The sequence below is a fragment of the Rhagoletis pomonella genome, unplaced genomic scaffold, assembly GCF_013731165.1.
Source record: "Rhagoletis pomonella isolate Grant_MI unplaced genomic scaffold, Rhpom_1.0 Rhpom_scaffold_01109, whole genome shotgun sequence".
NCBI classification, from domain to species: Eukaryota; Metazoa; Arthropoda; class Insecta; order Diptera; family Tephritidae; genus Rhagoletis; species Rhagoletis pomonella.
Window position 1 is genome coordinate 25,553 of NW_023459663.1, and position 16,153 is coordinate 41,705.

At 31.0% G+C, this 16,153-nt stretch overlaps 1 protein-coding gene across 1 annotated transcript; it reads right to left on the reverse strand.

Moving 5' to 3' along the window:
* Nucleotide 1: 1 nt before the first annotated feature.
* Nucleotides 2–13,168, reverse strand: LOC118751953 (protein turtle-like; the record flags this gene model as incomplete). Its single annotated transcript, XM_036486778.1, has 2 exons — nt 2–145; nt 12,865–13,168. Coding segments are annotated over 2 exons (448 nt in total), but the record flags the coding sequence as incomplete, so codon positions are not given.
* Nucleotides 13,169–16,153: the final 2,985 nt, after the last annotated feature.

Genomic DNA, 16,153 nt, shown 5'->3' on the forward strand with positions numbered 1-16,153 from the left:
TGTCGTATGGTGGAGATCCGTAACTCGGTGCCATCATTAAAGATGCCAACAGTAGGCGAGGGATCAACGGGATTAGCATCTTTGTACCATAAGATTTCGGGTGTTGGTGTGCCATCGGCTTGACAATTTAGAATAATTGAATCGCCTGCGTGTGGAGAAAAGAGAAAATAAAAAGAAAGAGAGAGAGAGAATATAAAATTAGAAAATATACCATACAATATAAATAACTTTAGATTACATGTCCTAAATAAAGTAATTTTTTTAAGTAAGCACTAAAATATAATAAATAAGTTTTTATGTGAAACTCTTCGGTATCCTTTGTTGAAATTTCGCTGTGATAATATACAGACAATATATTGACATTTTCTGCCTGTTTATACATTCAACGGCTTAAAACTAATAGCATCATGTACATAGATTGTAAAATTATTAAGGACGTTACGGATATTTGTTTCAACAGTCTTAATGACCAAGTGAGCAACGCACTGGCATGCCATTCGAGAGATCTATGTTCGAGTCTTCGGGTAGCGGAAGGTTGTTTCTTTTATTTTAATTTTAATTTGTTTGCATAATCTTAAGATTTTAATGCTATAAAGAGAAAAATATAGATATAATTTTTTTTATATCATTGAATTTTTGTGATATTAAAGTAGTTATTTAAGTTAATTTCCTAATAAAATTTTTGTTCCGCTGGAACAGACACCACTACTCAAAGCATCCTCCCTCATAATCCCCCACATAATCCTGGACACTTAACAACCTAGCGTTTTGGTTCACATCACTGATAGGTCGATCTCCCGTTTGGAGTAAAATCGGTGCCGGTATGCCCCGGAACCCAGTACAGCTGTACGTCTGTACCAGTATGTGGCAAATCCAGAGTTACGCTGCACATCGCTACGCGTCTTTAGAGAGTTCTTTAATTACCAGTGCCATCAGATCCGCACCTTTCGCTCGATTTTCAAATTTCAATTTAGAGTGCTCGGGCTGTAGATGTGAAATAAGGTTTTACTTTTACAAGAAAAGTTGCCAGCTTTTAAAAAATTAAGTTTAAAATATTTAAAAAGTTAAACCAATTATTACAAAATTTATATCAATCGAAATGGTTTTTAAAAGCTTTATTTCGTAACTTCACTGTAAGAGGGGTGCCACCTGTTTAAAAAATCAGATTCAATTTCAATTAAGGGAATTAGGTAATAGAAATAAATATGCCCATATGCGCGTCAGACGAAAAGACTTTGAGAAGGTAAAAGTTTGTTAATATTTTAAACAGGGTTGCCACCTGTTTGAAAAGACGAATTCAGTTAACTTATATGCAAAGAAATATTAAAATATGTCAAACAAAATAGTGTTTAGAGATCTTTAGTTTTAACACTAAGAGTATTTTTGAGGTGTTTAAAGAGAGTTGCCACCCGTTTAAAAGTTAAATTCAAATAATTGAGAAAGTTCAATAAATTACTAAAGCATTGGTATCACTCGAAATGGGCTTGGCAAGGCTTTATTTCTGAACTATATTTAGAGGGTTGCCACATGTTCAAAAAATAAGATTCAACTTATTTCATCAGTTTGATAGAATATGTATTACGATGTCAGACGAAGCTTATTTAAGAAGGCTTTAGCTTGAAATATTTTTAAGAGGGCTGCCACATATTTGAAAAGTAGAATTTAATTAACTTACATATATACAAATAATATGAAATATAAAAATACGGGTGTCTAACGAAAGAGTGTTAACAAATATTTAGTTTGAATATTTACGTTTGAAGGGGGTTGTCACCTGTTTAAAAAGTTACATTCAAATTATTTAGAAAGATAAATGGATTACTATCAATCGAAATGGGATTTAAAAGGCTTTATTACTGACCTTTAATTAGGAGGGTTCCCACGTGTTTGAAAAATCAAATTCAACTTAATTCATAATTCAATTGAAATATTTATCACAATGTTAGACCAAAGAGACGTAAGAAGATTTTAGTTTGACAAGGATTTCTATCCAAGATTTATGAAATATTAAAATATGAGTGTCAAGGTCATTAGATTTGCACCGTTCATTCGAATTTCAAATATGAGGGGTCGAAGTAAAGACCTCGGCCTGTAGATGTGCAATAAGATTTTAATTTTTATAGTCAGACCTTTTTTTGTCCGCAAAGGGTGACTTGGTGATTTGATGATATTAAAAACCGAGACCACTCTTCACTCGGAAACGGCTGCACAGATTTAGATGAAATATGGCATTTGGATCGCTTGTCGATCTGACTAACATTTGCAATAGTTTTTGAATTAAAGTTTAGAGCATTTTAACGCCATATGGTAACATTTTAATGCTTAGTGTAGAAATCTCACTAGCTGGCAGGACTTTATTAAAATTAATATATCAATCCCAAATAACGTCGATTTAATACTAATAGTAGTAGTCGCTTTGGAGTACTCAGTATCGATACTTTTAATAATCGGGTACTGTCAATCCTTTTAAGAATCGAGTTCTGAGTACTTTTGGTATACTAATTACAAGTAATGTTTGCATATTTTTTCTTAGCCAAATACACATCTTAACGTATTCGTTTCTACACATGTAGTACGCGCGAGTTTGTGTGTGGAATGCATACTTATGCCATTGTTTTCGCTTATTTGTGGCACGCGCACAATTGCGCAGCAAAATTTCCTTCCGGCTTATCATCAGCACTCTTCTGTATCTAACTCTTATTTTAGATACTAAGCGTCATCCGGTGAGGCATCCTTCCATTTTTTGTAAAGTTTCTATTTTTACCTCTTCTCAAGCTGGCATGCCTAGTGGTGGCGGCTTCACTCGGATAGGTACGTTATATTATGCCTTGCAAACTGCCGCTTGGCTTGTCTTTTGTTTTAAGCGTTATACTTTTTTATCTTTATCCACTTCATCCTGCAGGAGTTGGCAAACTAAAATATGCGCGCAAATAGGATCAACAGTTAAAAATAGAAGGAGAAAAAAAGGAACAACAACTGCAACAAAGTGGACTAAAACATAGCAGACAAAGGTGAGCCAACGCCATTTTGCCATTGTTTATGGTTGCCACTGCGGCTACTGGCGCAACTGCTGACTGGCTGTTGTTTTTAGCAAATTTGTAGCCTACTAAAAATGTGGCTACACACACACACACACATGTATGTACGTGTGTCCATTGTAACATTCCCGTCGTATTTTATGCCGACGTGAAGTGCGAGCCTTTTGTGTGCGTTGCGAGGCTTCCCCTTGACTTTTGTTGGTTGTAGCGCTTGTATTTATTAGCTGCTTGCTGTTTCTTTCAACTCTTTATTTATTTTTATTTTTTTCCTTTTTTTCTTCCTTTAAATCGTGTTTACTTCTGTTCGTGCGATTTTCACAGCATTTTTACTACATTTTTCTGGTTTTCTTTTAGCCATGCAACGCGTGTATAAAAACAGTGGTTCCCTTCCCAATAACTTCTGTGCTTGAATTTCCGTTAGTCCTTCTTAAAATTTTTTCTTCTCCATACCCGCTCCCTTAAAATTTTGCCGCCAGGAAACATTTTTCCCCCTTTTCTCTGCATTCATTCGCATAAATTGAAACAAACTCCAATGCGCTATAGGATTTTTTCATTCATTCCTCAACTCATTCATTCGCTCATTCTTCCTTTCTTTGATACATTTATTCCCGTGGTGAAACGTGCAACCCTTCGGTGTTTATGTTTCCTATGGCATCCACAATTAACACAAATGGCTACAATTGGTTTCGTTTGCCTTCAATTGTGGCCTATGGCTTGTTGTCATTGTTTGGCTGCGTTATACCGCACTTGTATATTTAGTTCTTGTGGGTGGTGTTGTTGTCGTTTGTTTTTTTTATGACACTATATTTTGTTGTTGGCACTAAACTTCAATAGGCTATGCTTCGTCAGCTGCACACATACATATGTACATTCATATGAAGATGACATTTGTCTGACTAACTTAACGCATTTTAATTTTTAATTTTTAATTTTTAATTAACAAAGTTCCTAAGATTTTGAGTATGCAGGATAAATTATCTTTAACGGCTTCCGCGGACAAAATGTTTTCTGAAATTGAGCTAAGTCTTTAAACTTCCGCCTTCCCTTGTCAAATATGGTTTGAAGATATCCCGGTTTCGACGTTGTGCCAACTTCAGTGTTTTACTTAAATACTTTTTGTTCGTCCGTCTAACCGCTAGTTGTTGTTCTTGATTATTGTGGCATCAATCGGCAGGTAGGTAAAAATCTGTTTTTTTTTTTATATTGGCTTCCTTAGTTTGATTACTGGTTTTCGAGGTTGTAGAAGTTGCAGGGGTTCTATCCCGTTTTGCATATAGTAGCCTGAGTGGTTTGTATTTAATTTTTCCGACGAAAATTTTATATGCATATATTTCCATATTCTTAATATGTAAGGCGCTGTTCTTTATGCTATATATGGAGAACTTTGGTTGCCTTTCCTATTTTCATTGGCGTACATTTGCTTTCTGCCATATGGTTTGCGAAATTCGATTTCGAATTTTGGGACATTTCTGAAATTAATGCTATTATACAGCAGCTGTTTTCTACTTTAAAAATTCTCTATTTTTTTTTTTCATCTACACATAAATATGTGTATATTAGGGTGGCCCAAAAATCCATGTGAAAAAGTAAAGTCGGAATTTTTATGCTCTCACCCCTAGGATTGTTCTATACCGAAAATCAAATCAAAAAATATTTAGAGGTCGCTCAAAAGCGCTCAGAGTTATCCATGTGTTTTGTATGGGGAAAAAACAACTTTTCGAAGAAATGGTATAGAATTCTTGAAATTCAATATTTTTCAATGTGAAAACTCAGTCTCCTAAAGAAAACCAGGGTTTTCTGATCGAAAAATTTGATTTTCAAGATTTTCTAATATTTTTTGATGTTAAAATGAAAAAAATAGGGCTATATTTATTCGACATAGAACAATCCTAGGGACATTAAAATTTCGACTTTACTTATTTTGGACCACCCTAGTTTGTATGCATGTATGTATATGTTGGTCATACATATTTATATACCTTAATTTATTTACCCTCTTTTCTTTGCTAGTAGCTTTCATGTTCTCAACATGTTCAAATTAAAAACAAAACAAAGTCAACATTTCAGTACCTAACAGCCACCACTTCGCAATTCCCAACTGCCATTTTCCAGTTGCAAACGCGTTGGTACTCGTAACTTCTGTCCAGCTGACTAACTGTCTGTGCGAAAATTATAAACGTCTTCATAGCTGTCCATTAAGATAGACAGCCAAGCTGCAGTTGGCAATGAAGCAGATAGCAGCTCAGCCACAAGGCAACCGCACATTAACTTCCACTAACTTAGCTCCTTTTCAACTTTAATTACTTGGCATTTTAAGTGAAAAAAATTTAAACAATTAACTTCTGCTCTCTTTCATGGAATTTTGTTCGTGACAGCAGTGGTTTAACTACGAGTATTTACCGTTTGTAAGCGAGAGGGCGTGCTCGTGTAAACTTGAAGAAAAGCTTCGCTTTAATTTGGTAAATTTTTCTTTATTGATCACAGTTCTCTTAGAACTGCTGTGGCAAATGCATGAAATACGCCTCAGCCATGGCACTGAAATCGAATTGGCAGGTGATAAATAGTGCGCTAAATCAGAGAACAAATTCACACATACATATGTATTTAAATATAAGTGAGTACAAAGAGGCGGACAGTCGACAAATCGCAAAAATTACAGCAGAAAAGCACAGACAAGCAAATCGGCTATATTTATGTACATAGAAGCTGTGAAAAATGTTGGTAATATAATTTAGAAGAAAATTCAAATCAATAGGCTACTGGGAAATGCAGTTGGTAGTATTTCCATTTTTGCTTTTTCTTTCCTTTTCCGTAATGGCAGAGACAAATGATGACAATAATTCACATGACAGTGGCAGTGGCGACGACGGTTGAAAGAATGGCAGAAATACTTGTTTATACATACTGTAGAGATCTGTCGAGAGAACCAAATTCCAAGCATATTAAAGGAATGGGAAAAAAATCGGAGAGCTTTATTCCCCAAAAATGAGAGCTGTTTACATACACACATATGCAAATTTTGTGTGCATTTGCAATGTTTTCGTCTTCTGTTTAAGATTCTCTCATTTCTTTGTTCCATTGAGTTTGTCAGAAAGTTATTCACCAGGCTCGAAATAACAAATTAGTAAGACGAAGATGAAGCTGCTCTTACTGACTATAATAAACCAAAGCTAACGGGGAAATTTTGGTTAAAATAGTTGAAAGTCTTTTGTACAAAAATTTAAAGACGGCAGGCAAGGTAATTTTGAAGATCTTGTCTTTTTCTGGCACAAAAATCTTACAAAAAAAGCTCCCTTGCCAACTTTCATTATATTGATTAGACTTTTTTAATTAAATTTTTTTAAATTTGGATTATATTTATTTAATAAGGTTTTTTTATTTCATTTATTTTTTTGGAATATATTTTTGTTTCCATCTTAATTCACTTTTTTCCTTCTTTTTGGAATATATTTTAAAAGAGAAATATTTGTTTGTTAATTTATTTTAATTTTTGAAACTTATTTTGTTTTCCTATTTTTATTTTTTCTATTAATTTTTAGATTTTACTCTTCAAAAAAAAATATTTTTTTTTTTCATTTCACTTTAGAAATCATGGAGACAATATTTTATTCATCTCTTATTTAAATCATTCTTTTCAATTTTTAGAATTTATTATTAAAGAAATATTTTATATTTTTTTATCTTTTATTTATTATTTTTTTATTTAACTATCTTTAAATTGTAAGATTTATACTGTTTTAAAAAGAAACATATTTTTTAGTTCATTTAGTTCTTAGATTTTGTAATTTACTGTCAAAATTGTTTCAAGAGGAAAAATATCTTTAATTTCATTTAATTTTAAGAAACTTATTTTTTAATTTTTTAAATGAATTTTCCTTTAGTTTTAAGATTTATTGTCTTTAAAATAAATTTTTTTTATTTGATTTAATTTTTATGAACTTTTTTTATTTTTCCCTTTTTTAATTAGTTGTTATTGTTTGTTTCTTTTAATAGTTAGATTATACTATTTTACACAGAAAAATATTTTGTTTTTAATACTTGGTTTTTGTTAGAAACTAACGTATTTTATTTTTTTTCTTTTTTAAGTAATTTTTGCTTAATTTCTTGATTTTATTGTTTTAGAAAGACAATTTCTTTTCTGATTTCATAAAACTTTTAGAAAATGGGCGCTAAAGATAGTTGCCACAATTAACAATTGCCTTACGAAGAACTTTTGTCATTCGAAAGACTGTGCTGAGTGGAAAGACAGTTGCCAGAATTGCCCTATTAATATCATTTCGGTCGCCTTTTGCCGTCGCTGTTTGGCTAGCATACTATCAACACGTTCCTCAAGAGTTCCTCAGGCATAAGCTGCCTACGAAAGTGCATCCGTATTTTGAGTACCTGTAGTTACCGTTCCAGAAAATATTAACTGAGTGGTATCACAGTGGAAATGCCTAACAGAATCTCTTGTGGGGCTTCCACCTAAACTGAATTTGCTTTTGAATATTTTTCCGTTTTTTTTTTTTGTTGCTACAAAACACATTCAAACTTTGCAGTGGCAGTTAATTTGTGTATGCTGGTACACAATTTTTAATTCTAATAACAACAAAAAGTTGTAAAAACCTATATTTCATACTAAATGTAGCAGACTTAGGATTAATACCTACCTGCCTATATACATATGTATGTATATATCCCTTTCGGGTGTGTGTTCATTCAGCAAATCAACAAAATGGATAAGTACTCTGAAAGTGACAAATTTGTGGGTTTTTCAAACAGACCGGCATGCAATTTGCTATTTATGACAGCACACATTTCGGCAACCACGCGTGAACCAAATAAACTGACAAACATCCAATAGGAGCCCAATTGCATTGACATGAAAAGCAGATAGACAAAATGTAGGTACTTTGAAAATTTGACACAGAAAAAAAGTACATACTCAATATCCGGTTGTAGAGTGGGTTACAACATTTCAGGGCATAAGAGACGAACGCCCATCAGCGTGATGAATTTGGGTTCACAGGTACTCTCGAAGGTAAAGGTGTGTTCGCGCTGATTTGTGGCTGCCTCGTTTGAGTGAGCATTAGCAAAGTGTATGTATGTATGTATGTAGATATGTAAGCTGGCATTTGGGAATGCTATGTTGCTGAAGAGCACAGATACAACTTTTATTTTGGACTAGAAAAAATTGTGTACAAATTCCTTTTTCCTTGGAAATATTTTTGTGGCAAAAGAGTAAGCAATCTCTATATGCGTAAAAGCAGAGGAGCGGGTGCGTAAGAATTGTGTAATTTTGTAGTTTTGAAGTATATTTATGGGCGCATAACATCATCTGACTGCATATGAAGTTGATGTATGCAAATTGTGCGCACACCCACACGCACGCACACTCGTAGCGTTGTATACAACGCTCATCATAAGCTCTTGGGTACACATGTGAAGATTATGGCCGCAATTTGTTTGCATTTCTATTCTTTACTGTTAAAGGTGCTTTCAGTTTTTGTTTTTCACTTTTACTGAGTTCTTTTAATTTTTTTTATTTTACTTTACTTTATTGTTTGGTTTAGTTTTGATTTGTTGTACACAGTATATATATGGCTCAGCTCTTGTGTGTCTGTGGCTTCGCCGCTTCGAAGTTGACAATGACAAATCGAAATGGATAAATCGTAGAGATTCTATATAAGTTGCCGCAACTGGTTTACTTTTAGTTTTTATTTTCGATTTTTTTCTCCTTGTAGGTTTACCAAAGAAATTTATGTGCTTCTGTCGGAACTATCATATCGTTTGGAGGATTGCATTGGCAAAATATTTATGAGTATACTTTGTGGAATGTTTGCTTTTCTGCAGGTAAGCTACGGCATTTTATTTTGCAAGTAGAAGAAATTGCTGGCATTTCTTTACTTTGGAATTTCATGCAATATTATTTATTGTGAAATATTTCTGCATTACCGAGTGTGCGTGATAAAATTTCCAGAAAAAATCATTTTTTTTTATGAAATATGTACATTCCTGCATTGCTTTCGAGGGGATTAATGTAAATTAAGGATTGATAAAATATGTATAACCAAATTCAATGAAAAAACTATTTGGTAAAATTTTTATTGTTTCTTTCGAAAAAACCTTCTTCTTTAGGTGTTTGATTACGGAAAAAATGGCAGTATGTACATATTTTTATGTATCGAAGAAGTAAACAACGATCTTTCTTTTGGCAAAAAAAAAAAACTCTTGAATGTTGTACTTCAAAACAAATCACAAATATACTGGTCTGAACGGCAGGAAATTATCTCAAAAGAAATGTTTTTCGTGAGACATTTGGCAATTCTAGCAACTATCTTGAAAGCTATTTTCTGTCCTTCGAAGGACTAATGGAAAGATCGTGGAGGTCTTAGCGTTAAGGTATCCACACACCTATGCGATTCTGTAGCAACGAATCCGCACCGGTTTTGATGCTACAGACGTTACTGCTTCGAAAACGCGAGTACGCACACATCTGTGCGATTTTATCGCAGTAAAAACTGTCAATTTATAGAGAAACAAAAAATATTTTTCAAAAAATATAAAATCAAATTTTTCACTTTTCTACATCAAATATGTTTTGTTTTCTTACGTTCAATTTTGTTTTAATATTGTAAAATCCTTCTATTGACCTTTTTCGTTCACAAAACGCGGAGTCTGCGATTTCGGCACGACCAAAAGAAAAACTCAGAATGTTCGAATAAATCGCTGCAGCAAAATCGCATAAGTGTGTGGTTCCTCATTTAAAACTATGGTCGGCATTGTTGTAAATTTTGTCGGAACAGATTCGCACCGACAGAATCGCATAGGTGTGTGGATACCTTTACACTGTTTGTCTTTTAACAATCATTTTTCTAAAAAGTAAATTAAGTTAATATATACATATATTTTTTTCTTTTTAAAGCAATAGAAACTAAATGACAATTAAATTAAAAAATAAAACAAAATTATTAACAAAAAATAAAAAAAGTTCCTAACAATAAAATAAAATTTAAAAAGAAAATTATTCTCATTTTAAACACCAAAATCTAAATATTAAAAGAGAATTTAATTGAAAATGGAAAAAGAAAAAAATAGATGAAATAGGTTCCTTAAAATTAATCGAAATTAAAAATTATATATATATTTTCTATTTTAAATAAAATCCAAACATTAGAAGAAAAAAATATTAAAATAATAAAAATTAAAAATTTTCGAAGAATTTAATTGAATTAAAACAAATATTATCCTTTTTAAACAATATAACTTACCAATTAAAAGAAAATTAATTCAAATAAAAACATTTAACTAAAAAATTAAACTAAAAAACTTTTTTTTAAACAAAATCGAACCTTTAAAAGAAATAAAAATAAAAAAATTTAAATTACACCAAATTAAATTTTTTTTCTTAAATTAAAAAAAAATCTTTTTAGAACAATAAAAAGTAATTATTAAAAGAAATTTAAATTAAAAAAAAAATACAAAGAAGAAAAATAAACTCAAAAAGAGGAAAACATAAAATAAATTTCTTAAAATGAAATGCAATTTAAAACAGATTTTTCTTTTAAAGCAGTAAAACTAAAAGTTAAAAGAAAATGAAATAAAAAAATTAAAAAATATTGCATTAAAAAAAATAAAAATATTAGATAAGATACTAAAAATTTATTTAAAAAAATATCTTTATCTATTAAAAATAATCTAAAGCTAAACATTTAATGAAAACATTTAAAGAAAAAATACACAAATAAAGTAAGTTCTTAAAAATTTAAGAAAGATATTTTTCTTAAAAAAATAAGTAAAAAATAAAGTTTAAAGCGGTAATAAAAATAAAATAAAAAAGTTTCTAAAAACTAAATTTAAAACAATATTTTTGTTATTAAAACAATAAAATCTAAATGTAAAAGAAAATTACATTTAAAAAAGATTAATAAAAAAAATTAAAATAATTTCCTAAAAAGTTTATGAAATGAAAAAAAAATTGTCTATTTTAAGCAATACAATTTAAAAGAAAACTGATTAAAAAATTAGAAAAAAATAAAATGAAATCAAAAAAGTATTTATCTTTTTAAACAACAAAACCTAAAAATTAAATTCTGTTTAAAACAACAAATCCTAAAAATTAGAAGAAAATTAAATTAAAAAATAAGAAGCAAACTATAAAAGAAAAAAAACAAAAGCAAAATAAGTTTCTAAAAATTAAATAAACTTAAAAAATAACGATTTTCCGTTATCCCTTTGTCAAATTTGATTGCAAAACCATTTCGCAATGCATCATACTCCTACCCTGTCGAAAACACCAACAACTAAAATGAGATTAAATACGTAGTCATTTCTTGTAACAAGCGATTATAAGGTCAGCATTAACATCAGTGATGACAGTTAAGTCTAAAACAAATTCTAACATCAGAAAGTACTCTTTGTGAAAATGAATATAAGACCTCGGTGTACATATTTTGTGTAAACTTTAGGAAACCTATTAAAATTTATGGTCCTTAAAAAAATACTGACCACCTCGAAAAAAACCCAAAAAAAACGCAGATTTACTAAATAACTCTAAGCCCTAATACAGTGGTGAGCATATACATATGGTAAGATGGTCTTATACAGAAGTAAAATGAGCAAATTAACAAAATGAGGGACCTGCACAACAAACCTTATACTGATAACATTCTGCAAATCGGCACAGGTTGCAGGGTAGGAATTGCATACAATTTTATTCGGATAATTTTTAATACACAACGAATCAAATGAGGGGGGATGGGTTAAAAAAATCTTTGGTTATTTTGCGAAAGTCTAATATACATACGTACGTTCATTAGGGTGCATCACTCTCCATAAAAAAATGTATTATATCTTAAGACCTACGCCAAAATATTTCCGAAAAGAATATGCCTTTTTTAGTAGGACCTATTTGAAGATATTTCCATAAATCGAATTTTTGTAAATATAGTCAGTTTTTGAAAACATGTTTTCTAAAAAATCACACGGGATGATAGAAAAGTTGTTAAGCTTAAAAGATCTGCATAAAAAGGTGTAAACATTTTTTCTACGGAATCGAAATAATAAGATTTTTAGAGGTATTATCAATCCGTATAGCTTACGTAAATCTTAATATTTTTCCGAAACTCTTATAATATACAGGCCTTTCGGCAAATCGTACGATTTCAAATCGGTGCGATTTGCTAACTATTTTTCAATATTTGTAATGAAAGTTATTAGTTACGTTTCAGCCAACGATTTAGTGCCAAATTTGAGAATTTTTTGTGTAGAAATCTCTAAAAAAGGTTTTTCTTTGCAAATTATTGTGATGCACCCTAATATAGGTAGGTAGGTGTATGTATGCACATATGTATGAATAATAACGACAGCTAACACGATTTTTGGGTCTGACTTCTACATGTCAAATTATAGTTTCTCCTACGCTAAAAACAAGGGAAAAAATAATTTTTTTGATCAAAGTTTGCTTTTGTAAAAACTACAGCAATTTTTCAGATTTTCTGAAAAAATCACTAATATTTATATTTTTTTTATTTTTTTTTGTTGACCGGTGTAATCGATACCAAAAGAGTTTCACATAAATATAGTTATTTTCACTTAGAAATCCTGGTGAAATCTTATTTTATTTTTGGTTATTTTTCTTTAATAAAACTATGTAGATTTTGTGCGAAAGTCTTAAAAAAATATTGCTATTGTATGTTAACATTTAAAATATCAATGGCGAGGTCTGGTTAACTTGAAAATGATTGTAAAAATATTTTCGGCCTTCAAGTTCTTCAGTTTTTTTTTTCAAGTTAAAGTCAACGACCAAAGTACGTATTATTAAATTTTAAATATTTTTTGTACTCACCTAAATTAACATATATAATATCCTCTGGTGTAACACTAAAACGTGGCGGTGCATGTACGTCTAAATGGAACCATGTACCGTTCTTATGCTGCTTGGGATCACGATTTAAAAATACCACTTTACACTCATACCAGCCTTGATCCGACTCCTTGATGTTGGTCAAATTGAGTGAAGCCGAACCGAACGGTGAGTCCTGTGAGACGCGTGACACACGGCCCTTGTAGCCCTCTTCGATGTGTTCCGGATAGCTTTCGTACCATATGTAGATGGGCAAATCGGAACCCTGTTTGCAGTGAAGCGTTGTTCAAGATGTCGCAAAAACATATGCAAGTTGGTTGGTTGTTTTTTTTTTTGGTTTGTAGCATTAACAATAAAGTAAATATTTTCAAGAGAAAATTCCATTGAAGAAGAAAGAAATGTGAAATAGATTTTATGAAATTAGTACGACTTGTAGTGTTTTGTGAGTGCATAGACAAGTAAACAAACAAAACATTATAATAATAATAATATGTTTATATGTAAATGTAAGATAATTACGAAACTAAAGATTTTATTACAAAAAAAAAAATAGATAAAAAATTTACAAATTAAAATGAAGTTAGCTTACGAGTATGTACATATGTATGTTTGTGAGCTACATTAATAGAGTTTTACAAGCGAATTTGTTGCATGATTCTTGCGCAAAGAGTTATGGAGATGTGCAGTAGTATACTTAAATGCTAGCACAAATATTTGTAGTTACGTATTTTGTTAGAGCTTGTGAATATGCAATTTTGTTTTGAATGCAGGTTGCAAAATGGTGACTAACAAAATATGTATTACATTTCGTGAAACCAACACAAAAAGTAAAATAATACAACTGGAAAAGAAATAAGTATTTTCTCAGTATTTTTCTAAATTTATGAACTACATTTTTTTTTTTTGTATCTTTTACTTGCTTAACCAACGCACGAATAGCTACAAATATTTCTGTGTGCATATGTCTATGCATGCAGTTGAAATAAAACACACACACATCTACATACAGTAAATATGCTGTAAAAATTTTGCATTCAAATTTACAAATTAATAACTTTTGTGAATAATATTTTGCTATTAGTGCATAGTTTTTAGGGGAACATGAAGCCACATGAATTGAATACTTTCTAAAGCATTCAACTAATAACAAAATACCCATGTAAATATTTTTTTGATTAAAAATTCCTCATTTTACATACATACATACATAGGTGCAAATTGCTTAAAAAAATTCATTAAACCAAAAGTGCACTCAACTTTTTTGCATGCACATATGTATGTCCTATGTATAAAAAAGCGATTATTTTGTATGCAAATTTATATGAACAAATTCATTGCTTACCAATAGGCGCTAAAGCATGAAAATTTATGAGTAATCAATTCGATAGTGTTTAATTTACAATGCAGCGGCAATTGAGAGATATCTAAAGAAATGTACGTCGCTATGCGTATACATTAGGGTGGTGCAAAAATGAATGCGAAAAAGTAAAGTCGGAATTTTTATGCTCTGATTCCCTGGGATCGTTCTATACCGAAAAAAATATACCACTATTTTTTTTTAAATTTGAAAATAAAAAAAATACTTAGAGGCCGCCCAAAGCGCTCAAAGTTTTCCATGTATTTTATATGTATTTCGATCGCGAAACTCTGTTTCTCTTCAGCAGATTTCCAATAATCATACCCCAATTATTTATTTGACCATTTTTTCATAGTAACCTTATTTTATAGGTCCACCAAACCACCAAAAAATTCCGGAAATGGAATGGGGGGATAAATAAATAATCTTTAGTATTAAAAACTGGTTAAATAAACTATTGGGTATTGTTACTGGGAAAATATTTATTTTCTAGAATTCCATACCATTTCTACGAAAAGTTCTTCTTTCCCCATATAAAATACATGGAGCACTTCAAGCGCTTTGAGCGACCTCTAAATGTTTTTTGATTACAACATAAAAAATAGGGGTTTATTTTTTCGATATAGAACAATCCGGGGGTAAGAGCATTTCGACTTTAATTATTTTGGACCACCCTAGTATGCATATATGGGACGTTTCACGCCAACCGGATCATCAGTGCAACCAAAATTTAAGTTAACCTATCAAGACGTTCGAGGTCTCAAAATATTCGCCTGGTCAAGAGCTTTTAAAAAAGTTCTGGCCTTTTCAAAATTCCAAAATGGCGCAGAAATTTTTGTAGATAATCAAAATACAGAAACAATTAATGGCTATATTAAAATTATTAAAAGGTCATATGAGAACTGTGAAAAAAAAAGATTCGAGGACTTCAATACAATAAAAAAAATTATATTTTCATGATTATCCGCTTATATTAAATATAAGTGAACAAAACATTGAGTTAGAATAAGAATTAAAAATGACGAGGGAAGATTTTACAATTCCACTAACGGCTGGAGCGATATTTCGGAAACAAATTAGTAAAGTAAAATATCCTAAAAAAATTAAATATACAAATTGTACTAAATTTTTAGTTCCACATATACTTAATTGCGAATTTCGTTTTCTTTTTAAAAAATAAATCAATTAAATACCTGCATAATCTATTTGATGATATCCTTCGAATAAAATTTTATTTCGAAATTAACAAAAAAGTACCTAAATAACAAATAGAAAAATTATGCTCAGTGTACTTTGAAATGAAAAAAAAGGCAAAAATGTGTGCATGGACGTAGCTGGACTAAACAAAATTCAACCCCTGCACTCATACATCATGCAACGGTTCAGCGACTGCTCCAGGCGCGCACAATCTACTGGCTCACCAGCTAAACGTTGACTGGCAAGCAAAGCAAATAAATATTTTTTCTCACTGTACAAAGAAAGCTTTTGTACTTTCGGTGAGAAAGCTCAAAGCTCTTTTGCAAAAGCTCGCACAATATGCATATGAGTTGGATGTAACTGGTTTAATCGATATGGTGGTTTTCGGGAAAACTTAACCTTATTTTAACCTCGAAATTTCAAATTTCAAAATGGCTATTGCAGTTGAGCAATGAGCCGCCGATAAAGTTAAACTTAGGCAGTATGCAGTCTGATCCGGTTGACGTGAAAAGTCCCATATGCACTCTAGGGTAGTTAAAAATTACATAAGAAAATTAACTTTTTGGATTTTTTCTCATGCCACCCCCATAATTGTAGAAATTGTAAAAAGGAACCCATATTTTTAAACAAATTTAAAAAAGGAGAAAGTTATCATTCCGCCGGAATATTTTTTGTGCATGTTACCGGATAATTTTGTTAATCGTTTTCGACAATTCT